Raw genomic sequence first — 19,649 nt, 5'->3', positions numbered from 1 at the left:
CTCACACCCAGCTGTTGGGTGAGCAGGGAGAAGGGCGTCTAAGAGGATGGTGTCCACTCATTTCGGGGCTAAGAAGTGTCTATGAGCGGGGCCTTTATTCTCTACACTGAAAATACCAAATGGCTCTTCTTCCACTGAGTCCCGCATGGGAAACTCGGTCATTTGGTGGGCATAGAAAATGGATTTGATGTTAAGAATATTCAGAACAGGTGTGACAGACCAGGACGTTGCTTGAGAACACATATCCATAAATTTTAAAAACAAGTCTTTTCATCAAGCAAGGAAAGAGCTAGGCGCGTGAAGAAGTAATGTAATTGATTTATTGTTATTTTGTGAAATATGTTGCATTTGGTCAATAGCTGGCTGAAGTTAAGGTTTGAAATACACAAAGTTTTACCTGTTTGTAGCTGCATATACTAACTATTGAACATTCAGCTGCATTGAAATGCATTTAACTTTTCAGAGACTCAAGCAAAGCTCTGTTTTTCGAGGTTGGCAATAAGTACACTGCCCAGCCGTTAACCTGTGGTAATGACCTTGGGGTGCAAAGATACACCACACAACCACTGTGAATATATTTTAATGTCTTCAAGAGCTTCTTCAGGGTTGCACTGGAAGTTCGAAGGTCTGGTATAGGGGTCAATGTCATTCACTTCGTGTAGGGCTCTGTGTATTTACTTCATGTGGCCAGAGCATTTTCTTAAGGCAACTTTTGGCATCTAACCTAAAATATAAAAGAGAGTTCCTGCTCCATGGTTGATGGAGACGCAGAGCTGGCTCTTTCTCGCGTCTCGCTAGGACAAAATCGGATGCGTTTGCCCAGGCACACAGCCACGTGCTGGCGGAAGAAGTGGCGGAGGTGCTCCCGGAACCTCTCGCCGACGAAGGCATAGATCACGGGGTTTACACAGCAGTGTGTGTAGGCGATCACCTCTGCCACCATGACGGCCACATCCAGCTGATTGCTCCGCTCACAGCTGGTCTCAAAGAAAGTCATTTGAAAAGCATGGAGGAAGAGAACCAGGTTGTAGGGTGCCCAGAAAATGAAAAAGACCACCATGATGATAAAAATGAGCCGGATGGCCTTGTACTTCATTCTGTTGGGGCATCTGACCAGTGTTTTAATGATACCCGAGTAGCAGACAACCATAACGAGCAGAGGCAGAACCAGACTCAGGACGTTAATTTTCACAATGTAAAGGTGCTTCCAGGCGTAAACATCTCCCTCCGGGTAAAGGGAAACACAGGCTGAATGTCCCTGCTCATCCTGGGCCCTAAAGAAGATAATTTCAGGGAGGGCTACTAGCACTACCAGGACCCATGTGACGAAACTGCTTATGATACCAAAAGACACGGTCCGGGCTCGGAGGGCAAACACGGCGTGGACGATGGCCAGGTACCGGTCTATGGTCAGCAGGATGATGAAGAAGGTCTCCCCGTACAAGCCCATGCTATACAACCCTGAGAGCAGCTTGCACATGTCATGGCCAAAGACCCACTGGTCCTGCTGCGCATAGTGAATCCAGAACGGCAGAGTGACCAGAAAGAGCAAGTCGGAAATTGCCAAGTTCAGCAAGTAGATGTTGGTCAGCACGGAGAGGCGCCGGTATTTTATGAGGATCACCACCACCATCGCGTTGCCCAGCAGCCCGACCCCAAACACCAGGGCGTACAGTGGGGGCAGCAGCTGGGCCATCAGCTGCAGGACGTTGTATTTTGCACAAGGCTCTATATCCATGTAATCGTAACCGGTGGTCCCGAGGGCCTCTTGCTCCGTCATGGGCCCTGCTGCTGGGGTTGCCATTTTTCTTGTTCCTAGGATAGAAGAAGAAACAACCACCCCACGATTAGGCGCGGTCACTCTTTCTGAAGCCTAGTTGATTTATTATTTACCTAACAAAACCACCTGTGATAAACTGCCTAGACATTTAAAGGTATAGCAGAGCTGCCATGGGGGAGGAGTCAGAAATGCAAGATGGAAGTTCTGAAAGTCCATGACCCGCCATGAGAAAAGAGACAGGAATGCTGTGGGTGGCAGTGAAGAATGGGAATGTTGACTTCTGAAAGTAGTTGAAAGAAGTATAAAACAGGAAAAAAAAACCCAACAAACCCAGGCTGGATGATAATGACATAATAATTACTATTATTACTGTAACTTTTAAGGCGTTTTGCATTTTATGTTTTACTGTGTACATATGACTTTCAAAATCTTCTCATCTATATAAAAACCAGATACTTTCCATAATAATAATGATTATTATTATTACAAATAACTACCCCTTTCCCTGGCCCCATAGTAAGGTGCTGTTCACCATAGCTAACAGGCAAATTGAAGCTTGAAGAAATTTAGTGATTTCCCCCAAAGCCTCTAACAAGTAAACGTAAAAGTTCAGGCTAGATCTTCAGTCTCTATGTCCAATATTCTCTTCACGAGATTCAAGTGCAGTGATTTTTACATTTAACTTTTGATAACATGGCTATTGGAATTATGATTAACTATTAGAGCAATTACATTATAAGCAGTATCGACCCAGGTTAATTAACTCCTTCGCTGCCCCTCATAGTGCTGAGGCGGCCTGGTCAGTCACCAACAACAGACCCCTTGGATTGCTCCTTCACGTGGGATCTTCACGGGAGGGCTAGGCCAATGGGATTTCTTATCTTTTTAAGATCAGGAGCCCTAGGGTCAGCGCCTGCTTTTCTTACAATGACAGACCTCAGGGAGCAGAAGGAAAAACAGGCAAGGAGGGAGTCCTAGGAAGGACAGTTAATCCCCGCACTTCTTCCTTGAAGGGGTCCTGCTGTCTTTCTCCTTTCTATGAGGAGATGGAGAAGGACAGGAACAGATAAGCCAGTAGGTGTTTCTCAAGGCAAGTCCTAGAAATGCAATAATTGGAGCCAATGGCGAGGACTTGCCTTGGCTCCCTAATCGAAGTCTGAGCCCCTGAAGGTCAGCCCGGGCAGGGTTCCGTGGAGGTGGGGCGCCCAGCAGCTAGTCCTAGCTGCTCCTCTCACCAGCTGTAGGGTTGCCACCGGCCCTTAACTCTGAGGCTCACTGGCTTTCAGCTGGGGTGGCTGGGCGCTGAGCTTAGATGTCCTGGAGTAAACACCAGAAGGGCACCTCGGGGGTTCATGGTAATTCAAATCTCCCTGTTTTTGCAGAAGCGGAGACCCTTCCCTAGCCCTCAAACACCTCCCCTCGTGCAAGCCAGAGCTCCCCCTAAAGAGCAGCAACAGAGAGAGGCTTGTTCTGGGTGCCCTGAAGAAAACCAGCACCCCGGACTCCACCTCCGTGGTCTTACGCATCGGCACGCGTAATGCCTCTGAATGAAAGAAATATTCATTTTTCAGCATGGATCAAATAATGCACGAAATGGCCAAGTTCTTTACTTTGTTTGATGTATTTTCCCCTCCTTAGTATAAACAATCACCTGGGAAGGGAAAAATAGCGAGAAGAAAATGGTCTCTGAGTTCAGGAAGTTGGCATTCTTTGCACGTAACCAATACAGGTAAGAGTCGATCGTAACTGTGTCTTGCTTAGGTCAGGCATTTTACATATGTTTGCTCGTCCTCACAACACTACAAGGCAGGCATTTGTATCCCCATTTCGCAGATGAGGAGAGAGAGGCTTGGTGGGGCTCAGTCACTACTGCATTGTTAGTGCGGGACAGAGCTGGGACTCTGTCCTATGTCCTTTGTCTCCAAAGCCCACACTGTCACTGCCATAGGGTTACATTTAGGAAGAAGCTCTGCACCCCAAAATTACATAAATATTTATCTATATTTTAGTATCTAAGCGTTTATCTATATTTTAATATCTTTATGGTTTCATTTATCTGTAAAAATCTGTAACACATTTTAAATGTGTTTTGGTGTATGGCATGAGATGCATTTCTCTTTTATTTCTCTCTGTGTGGTTGACCATTTAAAGACACCATATGTTGAATACCTGCCCTCTCCTTCTTGGGCTTAAAACACCACCTTTGCCATGTATTCTCGAATGTTCCTGATTCTGCCTGTGCACTTCACATGCCACTCCATTGGCCAGGCAGAGGACAGCAGGTGCAAACGGCCTGGGATGGGAGAGTGCCTGGATGTGATCATAGAAGAAAAGAGGGCCAGTGTGGTCAGAAAGGGGTGATATGTGGTTAAAAATTATTAGAAAATATGTGTAGCTCTGGCTGGGTAGCTGAGTTGGTTAGACTAGAGCATTATCCAGATATACCAAGTTTGCAGGTTCGATCCCCAGTCAGGGCACATACAAGAATCAACCAATAAACGCATACCTAAGTGAAAATATAATTTGTAAGGATCCCAACCTATTGTATAGATATTCATGGTTATTAAATCATTGTCTTATTGATGCATAATGAAGTTGTTCCCGATTTTCACTTTTATAAATAATGCTGCAATAAACATATTCATCTGCAGTTTTTCTTATTTCCTTAAAGTAGATTTCCCAAAGCACCATTTCCACTTGCCATCATATTTCTAAGGCTCTTGATGCGTTTTGCTAAATTGCTTCCAGAAAGTGTGTAAACACACACACACACACACACACACACTGGTAAGTGATGATGCTTGCCTCAGCGTGCATCCATCAACACAGAGAAGATCTAAAAGAAAATAATTATTTTTGGCCAATTATACAGGCCAAGGGATGTCATTATTGTTGTAACCATTATTTATTTAATTTCCTTTTAAACTGTAACTATTAATCATACGTTCTTTCTTTACTGTGCATTATCTGTGTGTGCGCCTTTACCCATTTTATTCTGCTGGGTGTATCTCTTTTTTCTTATGGAGCCATAAATTCTCTCCCAGCAGAAGTAACTCAGCCTGCATGGTTCAATGTCATCACCAGCACCCTTCCAACAAGGGCTGTGTGTGTGTTCCAGCTCCTCTTGTTGCCACGTGCCGAAGACCCCATGTTCCCACCTCCCTACCCAAAGCACTTGTCAGGCAACAGTTAGCTTCCATCGCCAGCCAATCCAAGGCTGCCCAGCTTAAAAAAAGCCTTCTATCCCTGCCCTCCAACACAGGTCCAGGTAAAGCAGTCAGCCTTGTAGAACCAGACAAAAAGACTCCAAATCCGTCAATTGATTCACCTAATAGCCTGACCCAGAGTGGATTTCCGATGAAACCTTGAAGCATATATGTATATATACAAATGTAACATATAAATGTACGCACACACACATACATGTCAACTATATTTTCACTGTTTCTTACAAGTCAGTATCAATAAACACAAATCCACTCAGTGTGACCTTTTGCAGTGGCCATCTTCTCAATGGTTGGGCATTCACAAAAGCCTGGGCCACGTGGGCATAGCCACAGGCCTGTGGACCAAAGAGGCACAAAAGGCTGAGTCTGGAGGAGTGGAAGAGGCAAATGCATCATGGCATGGTCTGGAGAAAGACAGGGAAAATGGGAGAAGGCAAGGAGACAATGGAAGTGTTTCACAATAGACCCTCCCCCGTGGTACCTACTAAATTGGGGTGGGCTTCCCTCCCCTCCATCACCTCGATTCAAGGGCACTCCTGGGAGAGGTGCTATATGCTTCAAATGACACAAAAGATAGGAAGAAAGGACAGACACTCTGCGGGAAGGTTATCTGGGGCCCCCCACTTAAGGGTGCTTACCAGTCAGCAGCAGCTCGCTGGGTCAGCAGAATCCCTGTTGGAGAAGAGGTAGAGAAACTAGACCCCTCGCTCTATCTCCTTTTTCCTAGGAACCTGACAGTCTACCTGGAAATGTCTTCTAAATAAACAACTTCTGTCACATTTAATGAGTTCTCCCCCAGAGAAGAATAAAAAAACGTGCTACCTGCTAATTTAGCAGAGTCCTTTATCGTCCGGGGATAGCTTAGGTCTCACCACCGATGAAGCGGAGATACCATCTGTTCAGAGACATTAGAAAGATGAGAAAACAAACCCAACTTCCTTATCTGAACAGGGTAGTCTCTCAGATTTTGCAAGTTTGCAGAAAGATATGAAGCTGGGCACACACATTCAACGTCCAGTTGAGTAATCCTTGACGTGCACATGGCTGGTGTTCGGCAGTGTTTTTTCTTTCAGGTGTTCTGTATTTGCTTGGAATGGCTCATTTTTGAGGAAGCGGGGGATAATTCTTGAATAAAATCACTTTAACCCATGGGGAGGCAGGATAATAAAACAGTATTGGAATTTCCCTGGGAAGGAAGAAGGGGGTAACTGAATCCCGCCTGCCGTTCTGCAGAGCTCGACAGCAGACTTCGAGGAGGTGGGTCGTAGCACAGGTTTACACACCGCAAGAAAACTTGAGTTCGAGTTTCAGTTGGAGCCCCTACCGCTGCATGACCTTGGGTTAATCATCTAATCTTGCTGGACTTCAACTTTCTTGCCTGTAAACTGGAAAAAATAGTGACTACGTCACAGTGTGGAACCAACTAGAAACATAGGTAAAAGGGCTGAGCAAACATAAGGTGTGGGCAGGGTATCATCATAACCTCAGCTGCATAGGACAGAGCCAAGTGTCCGCTCGATGCTCTGATGAGCCCAGAGGGCTGAGCTTGGCGCTGGGCACAGAGCAGCCGCTCACCCAATGTTTGTGGGAAGAGCTCTGGCCATGTCTGGTGTGACCTTTGATAAAATGGCTAAGTGGACGAGTCAATGCAATTCACCCCATTTGTTAACATCTGCCATGTATGTAGGACTGTGCTATATGCTTCAGAGATCTTCAGATCTTCAAATCATGCAGAAAAGATAGGAAGAAAGGACAGATACTCTGTGGCAAGGTCATCCGGGGCCCCCCGCTTGAAGATGCTTACCAGTCAGCAGCAGCTTGCTCGGTCAGCGGAATCCCTGTTGGAGAAGAGGTAGAGAAACTGGAAGCTTCTGGCCTGGAAAAGAGAAGTTAAGAAGGTGTCAGAGAAGGGGCCTCTGCCATGGGTTCTCTGAGGCATCCTGGGGTGGAGAGGCTACCAGGAGTCAGATTTCTAGCTCCTTGAACAAGAACAGTGTCAGCAGGTTGTCCCAGAAGGGGAGCCATCCTGGAGCCCACTGAGGGGGCTGGGGGAGCCCAGCCCGTATGCCCTTCTGTGTGCTGGTCACTCACGCCTGTGAGGTTGGCTCCTGGGTCAGGGGTCAGGCCTGCCCTGCTGGCCATTGCCTCCCCCTCTGCCTGCACAGTGTGGGAACAAGGTACTAACCGAACAAGTGAAAGAAGGAAGGGCGGGACATCATTTTGGCAATAAAAATTTTGTGTAAGAATAAGGAAATCTTTCTCTGTAGGTGAGGGGTGGAATAGAAAATTCCAGAGTCCTCACCCAACTCCACTTGTGTTTCTCAGGACTCCCTTTCTGCCCTGAACACCCCCCACTCCAGCCCCAGGGGTTATCCACTGGCCCCCGGACATGCCTCGGACAGTCCCACCATCTCATGTCTGGTCACTTAACTTTTTCCTTCTTCTCTTCTCTCTGCTGGTCTGATCCCTACTTAGTCAGGGTCCAGCTTCCGTATGGAGATGTCTATTTCTGCTTAGAAAGACAGGACCTCATCCCACTTATTTGGCAATGTGCTTTGGCTTCCTGGCCTGTAATGAAGATCATTAACAGCACCTACGCCAAGGTGGACAATGGGTGGGATAACACAGGAAAGGGCCTGGCTTGTAGGGTATGGTCAACCAATGTCAACCACAGTGAGCTGTCTCTTAAAGGAGCAGGCCCTGGGTACTCACCTCCTGCTCTGTGGTCCCGCGGCATCTGTGGTCTACATAGTTGTCTAGTGCTCAGTGTCACCTGAAGAGTCCTGAGTGCTCCCCTCCCCCTGGTGCCTTCACTGCCTGGGTTCTGAGCCAAGGAAGAAACTAGAGGGAAAAGAATGAGCTTGGTATGCAAACCAGACCTCGACAGATGTGTCTACTGAAGGAAAAAGGGCAGAGCTGAGCCAAGCCCCGTCTTCCCAAAGCTGACGGATTCAGAAGCCAGGCCGCCTCCGGCCAAGGTGGTGCTGGGTGTGCCCACACTGAGTTCCCCGCATGAGGAACGAGGGTCACAGGGATGAGGGCTGCGGATGGGAGTCAGAGGTGGCTTCCTCTGACCTCAGTCTTCACCACTCGCGGCCGACTTGGCATTCTCCTGAAGTGATTGAAACAACCAAAGAACTTCATCTCTTTATGCAACAAGCTAAGGGCTGGAGACGGTGGTCAAGGAAAGCCAAAATGAAGAGATCTAAAAAGGCGATCATTCTGGGGCAGAAAACAGAGGTTTGGGATAATGAACTCAGGGGCAGGGGTGGGTGGGTGTTGAATTCAACAGTGACTCAGACCTTGGTGGGGGTGACCCTACTGTGTGCTCCCCGTGGAAGCAAGGCATCATGGGAGCACTTGAGCTGGGTGCTCCTGTCAGGGCAACACTTTCTCACCAATTGAGAGATCAAGCTTTAGAAGACGTTAAAATGGGGGTTAATCTATGTGAGGAGAAACACAAGCCCACGTGCTTCTTGGTAGAAATACGACTGAGGAGGCTGTGCAGACTCCGGGGAGGTGGGGGCGGGGGCTCTGGCAGACCTCGCTCAGGTTCCTCACACGCGGCCCGAGTCTTCCTCTCAGCTAGTTTTGGTGTCAAAAGCCTGCGTGTCTTTCAGGTTGGGGCTCCCCTTTCACCATCCAATGGATTCATTAAACTAACGAATCCACCCAATGTACCCGAGATCTCAGGATCCAGGCATGAGCGTGGTAGCTGGCAAGACATCCCATGCCAGCGTCCTCCACCGAAGGACTGTTGCGTCATCCGATCCGCCGTTTCTGGGGTCAGACGAGCTGCCATTGAGCCACGAGGTCAAGCCTGCCATTTCTAACTGAGGGTGTTGTGGGGGGGCCTCCCCATTTTCTATGTAATGATTCCCTCACACACGGTGTGGGGAACACTCATGGAGGCTCAGTGGACACCCGGTCTCTGAGAAACCGATTTATACTTTGTTAACCCAGAACTTTCCAAACCTATGTTTAACGTTGAAAAAAGTTCTTTTTCTAATAACACCTACTAACTTTCCTCTGGGCTAGGAATCCTTAGGAGGACTCAGAAATGCTGGGCTGATGCGGGGCCAGCACGATGCCATTGCAAAGGCTTCCTGGCCCACTCTCTCATGTTGGCAGGGGTCTGCACAGCAGCCCTGTAAGCTGGGCAGGGACGCTCTCGTTACCCCATGTTGTAGAGGAAGTGGAGGTTCAGCAAAGACTTCACAAAAGCCACGGAGGGAGGGACGGGCAGGGCTGCGCCCTTCCCCAGCGCTGGGCGGATCCATCGGGTGCTCTCTTTTTCCTGCACCATACTGCCGTCAGAAGGACATGTGCCTGCTGCCCTTCCGCTGAAGATGAGGATGGCACGTGACCAAATGTGAAGGTGGGGCCCAAAGCGGTTTCCCCAGAGTCTACAGCGGCTCGTTCTGTCCTGGCCCTTCCCAGGATGGGCCAGATATTGTTGGTGCTCATTTCAGGCTGTTCAAGGTCCTGAGGTCCCAGGTACACAAGGTGTACGGGACAACCTGACTGAGAATGCTAACTCTCCGATCTTCCAGGTTCTCAATGTCAGATCAGTAAAGCAGAAATATCCCAGGAGGAAACAACCAAACAATAGCAACAAAACAAACAGAAGACAGATTAGGTGTGCAGGAGCACGTGACCAAAAAACCAACCAAACAAACAAAGAACCTGAGGAGTTACGAAAGGGTCAGAAACTTCTCACAGGGGAGCTCAAGTCAACAAGAGCCTTGCATGTGCGAAGGGAAGTCACTGCCAGACCGGCAGGGAGAAGTGCACAGCTTCCTCCAACTAGACCTGTCCTGTCCCCAGCTGGTGGTGGGGGGCGGTCCTGGGACCGCCTGGGGCAGGAAGGTTGGGCACAAGCCAACACCTCCTTGCATGAACCTTTCCCAGGGAGTTCATGGAAAGATTTCTGTAGCCAGCAGGGTCCTAGAGGAGGCATATGTGTCACTTTACCTACTGCTAAATAGTTTTCCGAGTGGTTGTACTAATTTGTACCTCCACCAGCAGTGGATGAGCATCCACGTTCCCATCAACGCTTGACATTATCTGTTGTTAGTTTTGTTTTGTTTTTCCTTTCTCTTGCCCGTCAGCCATTCTGGGGGTCTGCGCTGCTGTCTCATTGTGGTCTTAATTTGCATTTCCCAAATGACTCACCTGTGGAGGTTCCTGAATGAGCATCTTTGCAAAGGCCTTGCAGGGGCTCTGGGTCCCCTTTACAGAGGCATCATGAAGCAGACATGTAGAAAAGCATCACGAACAGGAAAGGATGCTCAAAACAGGAATTAAAGATAAGAAAAAAGCACTGAGCCGTCTGAGGGGAGGGGCCTTGGGGGGCTGGATGAAGGAAGGTGGAGAGATCAAGCAAAACAATACAAACATATAATCTCACATAGACACAGACAACGGCAGTGTGGGGACAGCCAGAGGGAAAGGGGGGCGGGATGCGTGGAGGTGGGAAAAGGGGAGATAAGTGGGGATGGAAAGAGACTTTGCTTGGGGTGGTGATGCAGTGTGCAGATGGTATTTTGTTGAGTTGTACACTTGAAGCGTGTATGATTTTGTGAACTGATGTCACCCCCAATAAATACAATTAAAGAAAAGAAAAGGAAAGGAAAGGAAAAAGCGCTGTCTGGCCAGCACTGAAAGGGGACAAGTGGGGGGAGGTCTAGAGTAGGAGGAAAGGCGTGCTGGGGGGAGGGGAGGACTAGCACATGGAGTGGGTAGGTTGGGGGGGTGGGGCAGGGGGAGGCTTGGAGCAGGGAGCGGGACACACTGGGGGAGGCAATGCTGGCAGAGTCACTGCAGGACAAAGGAAGCCAGTTCCATCCCAGAAGGCACACTCCTTCAGGGACCCTCCCCTGCTTTGTCTCCAGTGACCTTGGGTAGGTTCTGGTGGGCAAGGGCTAAAAGAATAGTAGATCGTCACGTGAAAAATTTGAACATTTGGTCCAATAACAAGAAAACTGCCAAGGGGGACTTGGGGGAGAGTAAACACCAAAAAAGAAGTCCTGAAAAAAGAACAAAATATCACCATCCCCTTCTCACTCCCTCCCTAAAACCCACAGGCAGTAGTGAGCCCGAAAAGGGAAGTGGAAGCTGCAGGCAAGATGCCTCTGTCAAAGGTTCGAGCTCTGGGTTGAACTTCTGTTTGTGTGACATGAACCACAGTCCACCCAGGGGGCAGTGGGGTAAAGCTGGCCCCGCTGCGCGGAGAAAACTGGGCTGTGGCAGTCCTGTGGGGAAAGGGGGCTGGGGGGGAGGGGTCTCAAAGGTAAGGGAGGCCCCTGCTCTTTGGGAATTGGGCCCCAGCTAGCTGTGCGAAAGGCAGGCAGGCATTCAAGTAAAAGTGAGTTTCTGCCCAAACCAGAGATTTGTGCAAACTCAGATGCAAAATTTGTTCTGTGATCAGATCCCTTTTCTCTTGAAAATTTAAGAGTGAAGAGATGCAGACATCTCCTCTGTACCTTCCTGGCCTGCAGGGACCCTGCAGCGGGGTGCTGGTAAGCGTTGCCAGCTCTCTAGGAGAACAGAGAAATAGGTGCTAACTGATTGACTGATTTCCAGCTTCCCTGGTGTGAAGACTCTCTCAGTGACCTTGTGTGAGCTGCCAACTTAAGGCCCCTGAACGTGGAGTTGGGAAGCCTGAGTCCACTGCAGGGTCTGGACAACCACAATAACAGTGTTCATTGCACACTTGCTATGTGCGGATGCCCCGTGTGCATCATTTTATTAAGATCAAAGCGAGGGCCCTGGCCAGTGTGGCTCTGTTGGTTGGAGTGTCATCCCGTAACTGAAGCGTTGCAGGTTGGAGTGCTGGGCAGGGCGCATGCCTGGGTTGCAGGCTCCATCCCTGGACGGGCCACACACGATTCCTGGTCTTGCTATCACGTGTTAAACAGTGAAGGTCCAGCACTGAGTTTCAAACTCCAGCATAAATATGATGCATCTGGAGGACTTACTTAAACACAACCTCCTGGGTCCTACACACACTCCCCAGGGTTCTGATTTGGCAGGTTTGGGCCAGGGCCTGAGAATCTCTATTTCCAGCAAGCTCCCAGGTGATGCCGATGCTTCTGGCGCACAGACCTCACCTGGAGTTAACACCAAGTTGCAGGCCTTGCCTGATCCATCTCTGAGGCTCCTACCTGCCCAGCGCTCAACACAGAGAGGGCACCTCACAGAAGTGTGATGAATCAGGTAGGAGGGCCCAAATAACTAGCATGGGCCAACCATGTCATTTAGAGCCTTCCAGCTAGGTAGAAGAGGTGACAGGGACTTACACATCACTGTCTGCAGTTACAGAGGATCATTGTCAACCTCTTCATTCCTGCCTGCCTCCCACAAGGCTCAGCCCACAGTGAGTTCGCAGACCTGCCATGGTCAGGTTAGCAACCCTAGGCTCTGGCTTTCTCAGGCTCCATGGCTATGCTCTGAGCTCTCTGTCAGAAGGAGCCACCCCTAGAGACCCGTAGCATTTGGGCCATGGTGGGGGTGGGGGGTGGGGGGAATGCTGGGAGGGGATAGTGCTCTCCTCCACTCATAGACCCTCGAATCTCACCCCCATCCCCGCCGTGTCTGCTTCCTGCTAAGCATCTCCCTGTGGCAGAAGAATAGCAAAGAGGAGCTTCCCCCACGTCACCATCACCCAGGCTCTGCGCAGGAGGGCCAGGAGGAGGGGCCAGGCGGAGGGACTGTCTCTTGGTCTCTGCCAAGAATCCACCTCTCAAGTGGCTGCTTTCTCACAAGGCTCTTCAGAGCTTCCTGTTCTTACCAATTGACAAAAAGATGAGGCAGCCCTTTTTTCTGTTAGATGTCATCGTGCCTGAATGTGACACCAGGTAGCCATTAGCAGAGCTGGTCTGAGTATGTCAGAGAGATGGGAAGGACCCTGGGTCCTAGGTGCAGCTGCAGAGCCTCTAAATTAACCAACTCTGCAGCCATCTCCAATCCTCCCCCTGGACTTCTTGTGATTTATCTATCCAAAAATGCTTGTTAAGCTCCTACCATGTGGGAACTCAGCAGTGAAGAGAAGAGGAAGCATTTCAGCCCTCCGGTAGCTGGCATTGCTTTGGAGGAAAATAGCGCACAACTAAGTAAATACATATTGTATGTCCGGTGGTGATAAGTAAATCAGGGAACGGAGTCATAGGTGTCTTTGGGGGGATGGGGGAGGACATTCAATTTTAAATAAGAAGAGTAGAGAACACCTCGTTGAGAAAGTAACATATGAAGGAGGTGAGGGAGCAGGTCATGCAGAAATCGGAAGGAAGGACATCCATGCAAAGGTCCTGAGGTAGAAATGCACCTGGTGTGTTCAAGAACATCCTAGGTTCAGCTTGGCTGGAGCAAAGTGAGCACAGAGGGCAGTGTTAGGAGGGAAGATCAGAGAGGGAATGAGGGCCAGGTGGTGTGCCACCTTGCAGGTCAACATAAGGACTTGGAAGAGAAGAGCCTGATCTGAAATAACTCTCGAAGCATCACTCTGGCCACTATGTTGGAAAGAGACCATGGTCTTTGGGTGGTTTGGACTAAAGCGGGGGCAGTGGACGTGAGCAGGGATTGGATTCTTTATATGTTTTGAAGATAGAGCCAACAGGCTTTGTGGAAACATTACATGTCAGGTTCACAGGAGCCGAGTCCAGAATACCTGCACGAGTTGGCAGAGTCAATGGGAGGATGGAGCTGCCATTCACTGCTAGATGAGGAGGACCATGGCAGCAAAGGGTTTTGAAGACAGATCAGGAGTTCACAAGACGTGGGAATATTGAGCAGGAACCAGAAGTGGGAAATGAGAAGGAGCTGCTGGAGAAATAAGAGAAAAACCAGGAGCGTGTGGTGTCCTACACACAGGAAGAAAGACTATCAAGAAGAGGGAGTGACGATGGCCTCTGGTGTGCTGAGTGGTCAAGGCCAATGAGGCCTGAGAACAGACTGTTGGATTTAGCCCCGTGGAGGTCACTGGCGGCCTGGACAAGGGCAGTGGACAGATGGGTTCCAGAAAGCCTGGGTGGAGTGAAACTGGGCCCCAGTGAACAAAACTGAGTAATTTTATTGTCAAAATTGAAGAAATGAGTAGATCATTAGAGGTGGAAGTGGAATCAAGGGAGACTTTGTTTACTTACTTATTTGCTTGCTTATTTGTTTGTTTTTTGTTTTTTTAAATGTATTTTATTGATGATGCTATTACAGTTGTCCCTTTTTTTTCTCCCCTTCATTCCCCTCTGCCCTGAACCCCCCTCCCACCAGCATTCCCCAGCCCCCTCTTTGTTCATGTCCATGGGTCATACATATAAATTCTTTGGCTTCTCCATTTCCTATACTATTCTTAACCTCACCCTGTCTATTTTGTACCTACCATTTATGCTTATTCCCCGTACCTTTCTCCCCTCCCCACTGATAACCCTCCGTGTGATCTCCATTTCTGTGATTCTGTTCCTATTCTAGTTGTTTGCTTAGTTTCTTGGGTTTTTTTAAGGTTCGGTTGTTGATAGTTGTGAGTTTGTTGTCATTTTACTGTTCATATTTTTGATCATCTTCTTTTTTCTTAGATGAGTCCCTTTAACATTTCATATAATAAGGGCTTGGTGATGATGAACTTCTTTAACTTGACTTTATCTGGAAAGCACTTTATCTGCCCTTTCATTCTAAATGATAGCTTTGCTGGATGGAGTAATTTTTTGATGTAGGTCCATGCCTTTCATGACTTGGAATACTTCTTTCTAGCCTCTTCTTGCCTGTAAGGTTTCTTTGGAGAAATTGGCTGATAGTCTCATGGGCACTCCTGTGTAGGTAACTGTCTCTTCCTTTCTTGCTGCTTTTAAGATTCTCTCTTTATCTTTAATCTTGGGTAATGTAATTATGATGTGCCTTGGGTCCAACTCCCACTTGGTGTGTGCTTCCTTGGGTCCAACTCCTTTGGGACTCTCTGAGCTTCCTAGACTTCCTGTAAGTCTATTTCCTTTGCCAGATTGGGGAAGTTCTCCTTCATTATTTTTTCAAATAAGTTTTCAATTTCTTCCTCTTCCTCTTCTCCTTCTGGCATGCTTATGATTTGGATGTTGGAACATTAGAAGTTGTCCTAGAGGTTCCTAAAACCTCTCCTCATTTTTTTGAATTCTTGTTTCTTCATTCTGTTCCAGTTGAATATTTATATCTTACTTTTGCTCCAAATCATTGATTTGAGTCCCAGTTTCCTTCCCTTTACTGTTGGTTCCCTGTATATTTTTCTCTATTTCACTTTTCATAGCCTTCACTATTTCCTCTATTTTGTGACCATACTCAACCATTTCTGTGAGCATCCTGATTACCAGTGTTTTGAACTCTGCATATGATAGGTTGGCTATCTCTTTATTGCTTAGTTCTGTTTTTGGAGCTTTGATCTGTTCTTTCATTTGATCCATATTTATTTGTCTTGGTGGGCCTGTTACCTAGTAAGGAGTGGAGCCTTAGGTGTTCACCAGAGCAGGGCAACCCACACACATCACTGCCTTGAGGCGATGTATGTGGGGGAGGGGTCCAAGAGGGAACAACACTGCTTGTTCAGCTTTCTGCCAGCTTTCAGTCACTTCTTCCACTACCCACTAGCAAATTGGGCCCTTCTGGTCCTGAATCCTGAGTGGGTGGTTTTGTGTACATTCTAGGACCCTGTGGGTCTCTCCAACAAACCCTCCCATGAGGCTGGGAGTTTCTCCTACTGCCTCAATCCTCACAGATTTTTGCAGTCAGAGGTTTTGAGGCTTTACTTCCTTGCACTGGACCCCTGGGTGGCACAGTCTGTCTTGCTCCCCAGTTGTTCCTCCCAGTTTATCCACACACAAATGTGGGACCACCCGGTCTACCAGCTGCCACCTTGCCCTCTTGGTCTTCCAGCTGCTGCCTTGCCGCCCATTCTCTCTGCCCTGGCTGCTCATCTACCCCTCCTACTGGTCTGAATGAATGTTTCTTCTTTAACTCCTTGGTTGTCAGGCTTCCATACAGTTCGATTTCCTGGAAGTTATGGTAATTTTTTGTTTTTAAATTTGTTTTCCTTTTGGTTGTTCGAGGAGGTAAAGTATATCTACCTATGCCTCCATCTAGGCCAGAAGTCTCTGCTTGCTTGTTTGTTTAGGATAGGAGAAGTAGGGGTGTGTGTGAGCTGATGGCAGTAATCCAGCAGAGCAGGGAAAACTGATGATACCAGAGAACATAACTAGACCAATGTCCTGGAGCAGGTGAGAGGGTGGGATCCCGCGCAACATGGAAAGGATGGACTTTGATGGGAGCGTGGAGAATCCACCCACATACCAGGAGGGAAGGCAGAGTAGAAGGCCTGGAAAGGGTGGAGGTGGATGGGATGAAGGAGGTGGGACATGTACGAGGTCTCTTCTTATGGCCTCTGTTTCCTCGGTGACATAGGAAGAAGGTCATCAGCTAAGAATGAGCATGACAGAGTAGTGTTGGAGGTTCAAGGAAAAGGCAGAAGGTGTGAAATAATGTCTAAGAAAGGGAAAGGCAGTTGGCTGTCCATCATTTAGAGCAATCCTAGTGAGTAGGGTGGTGCCTCATCAGACGTCACGGGTGTGGGTAGGCAGTCAGATCGAACCAGGCCTGGGCTTTTAGCGGGTGGACACGACAAGATCAGAACAGAGGAAGGGAGTGGGGGCTGTATTTATGGACAGGAGGGACTGCGACAAAGACCCACGGACTTCAACATGATGCAACCCAAGCACACGAAGAGGCCAAGGGTCAGGGGAAAATGGAAATACCAGTGATCCCTCTGGGGTAAAAAAAAAAAAAAATGTTGGAGTTGAAGCTCTAGAGGGGGTGGGCAGTAAAGGTGGCAGCGGGGTCAGCGGCTGGGCCGCTGGGAACCAAGATGTGCAGGGCTACAGACGTTGGTGATGGACAGATTCAGAGGTCAGGATCGCGGGTGTGAGTGGCTGAGGAATGGAGAAGACAAGACAATTAGAGGGGAGGAGTTCAAGGCGAGGAAGCCACAGGAAACCTGTGCTTTCTTTTCAGTAGAAGGTAAGTGTGGCTTCAAAGGCCTTCCATCTGGGGGCATATAGCCTTTTACCATGTGACTTTATTGCTCCTCTTAAAAAGGTAGGTATTATTTTCCGACTTTTTGATTGTGACTTGGCTCGGGGACTTGCTTTGACTGACGGAATGTGGCAGAAGCACCATTATGTGACTTCTGAGGCTGTGCGTTAAGATGCTTCACAGTTCCTGTTTCCATCTGAGACAGCCAGGCAGTGGAGCCAGGCAACCCTTCTGGAGGATGAGAGGCCACAGGAGCACAGAGACACCCAGCACCCACTGCCACGTGCGGAAGTGAAGCCACTGTGGGCCACTCACCTGATCCCAGAATCACAAAATGCCATTGTGATTTTAAGCCCCTGAGGATGGAGGTTGTTTGTTAGGCAGCAAAGACAGACATAGGTGGATAGTGAAGTCATCAAGAATTATCACAAGAGAATGGTAGAGAGTAATACCGAACCAGAGCTGACTTCTAGGTTTGTGAGAAAATGTTCCTGTTCTTTTTAATTTTTGGAGCTGTTTTGAGTGAACTGCTTTATTATTTATTGTAAAAGTGTCCAATGTATATAATTAGGTGTGGAAAGGGATCTCCACTCTCCCTCCCTAAAAAGAAAGATTGAACCCCTCAGAGAGCTTCTGTCCTTCATGGATGTCATCCTACTGCAGAGGTGGGGAGGCTTCAGGGAGGAGGTGTCCTCTTGGGTAATTCAGGTGGGAGGAGAGAGATCTGACATGCACGTGCCCAATACCCTCTTGCATTTTGGGACATGACAGAGCACAACAGGGCAGCTGAGCAGAACCGAGAAAGGAACCAAGAACCATTGGTTGCGTTTCCTTTGGTTTGTTAGGCTGGGGTTTGTAGAATGCTGGGGTGGGCGGCACGGTGAGAGATGCCTGGGAGAGGCCATGCAGGCAAGGGGAAGCAGAGAGTAAGGAGGGAAAATGACCACCTTGCTAGACAGAATACGGGGTCAGGAGTGGTGGTGGAAGGAGAGGCGGGGGAAGGAAGTGAAACGAGGTGGAAGGAATGGGGTGGGAGGGTTAGCGGGGGAGAAAGTGAGGTGGTGTGGAGAGGGCAGGGGTGAGCTGCCAACTAAGGGTCACTTGTGTCACCCAAAGCCCCTCTGGTCTATCTGTGGGATACCTGTCATTTGGGCTTCCATGTCCAACAAGTGGCCTGGGGTCAGAAGCAGCCTCTTCTGCTTTGCAGCCCGGCAGCGTGTCCCAGGATGAGGCAGCAGAGAGATCTCTATGGTGATGGCACCTCTGTCCCCTCTCTTGGAAATTAACTTCCTGGTGTCGCAGTTGAAACTGAAAGGTGACAACGACACCCAGGCTTCCTGCTGTCAAGGAGCCCAGCCCTGCCCTGTCCTGGTTACACAAAACGTCAGGTTTCTGGGACATTGCGTTTGACATAGGAAAGGAGAAGCTGAAACAGGGCTGACTCAGGATCGGATGCCACAGATGACACACAAAAAGGAAGTCGGTGAGATGGGAGAGGGGGCCCTCAGGCCAGGCCATGGGCTGACACTGGACAGGGTGTCGGATTAAGAAATCAGAGTCCTAGACAGAGTCAGCAGTAGAATCTTGTGTGCATCTTACTGATACTTCGCTCTGTTCCCACCACGCGGGGAGCGGCTACAGCCCTAGCCTAAAGCCGGTCCTGTGTGCTGGCAAAGATGTCTCCTCAGTTCATGAGACAAAAGCCAGATGAAAAACAATGTGTATCATATGTTCCACCTGTGTTAAAAAAAAAACAAAACATTAAACAGCTGTATGTGTGTGCATGCCTTCCACCTGTGAAAGGCCCCAGGGACCCTGGGTGTGGGTATCAGAAAGGGGAGACAGCCCACGGAGCTGCTGCCTGTTTAGGCCTTAAGCTACAAGCCAGAGAAGGCTTCCCAGCTCACCTCTGGCCCAGCCCAGTTCTCCTGGAGAGAGATCTCCCAGGACTTCGGGCCAAAGGCCTGGTGAATATCCAGATCCTTGGCTTCCAAACCTGAGCGCACATTGGAATCACAGGGAGGCCATGTTAAAACCAGAATTTCTGACTCAGTAGGTCTGGAAGAGGACCCCAGAATCTCCCTTACTAGCAAGTTCCTGGGGGTGTCGATGCTGTTGCCCTAGGGTCCTAACTTTGAGAACCCCTGTTCTAGAGGGTTTCCTTTGCCACTCCCTTGCCAGGTGCTCCCTTCCTTGGCCTGGGGTACTTCTCGGGCTGTGCATTGTTCCTTACTGTAGTGACTTGCTTCATTGTCTGCGATTCTTGCTAAGCCGTGGGCACCTGAAGAAAGGGGCCTGTCTCTCTTGGTCACTGCTATGGCCCTAGCACCTCACAGTGCCTGGCACGTCATGGGTGCTCTGTAAATATTTGTTTAATGAACAAGTATATTTGCCTGGCATGTCCTCTCTGCTCTCTGTCATGGGTGTCACGGAAGCCTAGGGCTGAGCTGGAAAGCCGGTCAAGGATCAGAGGTACTGACCACGGTGCTTACCTTGGACATGACCAAGGAAGAGGCAGGCCTCACGAGCCTCGTTCTCTGAAACTGACCTGCCAGCAAGGTCTGCCCACAGCCCGGCCAGTGCCCCCCTTCTATTTGCTA

At 48.9% G+C, this 19,649-nt stretch overlaps 1 protein-coding gene across 2 annotated transcripts; it reads right to left on the bottom strand.

Annotated features, from left to right (window-relative positions):
* Nucleotides 1–321: 321 nt before the first annotated feature.
* Nucleotides 322–18,318, bottom strand: LOC112309751 (C-C chemokine receptor type 3-like). Of its 2 annotated transcripts, XM_045199928.2 has the most exons (7): nt 18,191–18,318; nt 7,720–7,848; nt 7,439–7,575; nt 6,812–6,883; nt 5,830–5,902; nt 5,646–5,679; nt 322–1,815 (listed from the first exon to the last, which is right to left on the bottom strand). In XM_045199928.2, the coding sequence occupies exon 7, from the start codon at nt 1,802–1,804 to the stop codon at nt 725–727; it is 1,080 nt and encodes a 359-aa protein (XP_045055863.1). In that variant the 5' UTR covers nt 1,805–1,815; nt 5,646–5,679; nt 5,830–5,902; nt 6,812–6,883; nt 7,439–7,575; nt 7,720–7,848; nt 18,191–18,318; the 3' UTR covers nt 322–724. The 2 variants fall into 2 exon arrangements, with proteins under 2 accessions (XP_045055863.1, XP_045055865.1); XM_045199930.2 differs by lacking the exons at nt 5,646–5,679; nt 6,812–6,883; nt 7,439–7,575; nt 7,720–7,848; nt 18,191–18,318 and having other exon boundaries at nt 5,830–6,036.
* Between the last annotated feature and the right edge of the window lie 1,331 nt (nt 18,319–19,649).

This window comes from Desmodus rotundus, chromosome 8 (assembly GCF_022682495.2).
Source record: "Desmodus rotundus isolate HL8 chromosome 8, HLdesRot8A.1, whole genome shotgun sequence".
In the NCBI taxonomy this organism is placed as follows: Eukaryota; Metazoa; Chordata; class Mammalia; order Chiroptera; family Phyllostomidae; genus Desmodus; species Desmodus rotundus.
This window is presented reverse-complemented; position numbering and strand designations above follow the sequence as displayed.

What these genes read in the sequence shown, in the direction of transcription:
- LOC112309751 (XM_045199928.2), bottom strand. Translation starts at nt 1,804, where the DNA reads ATGGCAACCCCAGCAGCAGGGCCCATGACGGAGCAAGAGGCCCTCGGG.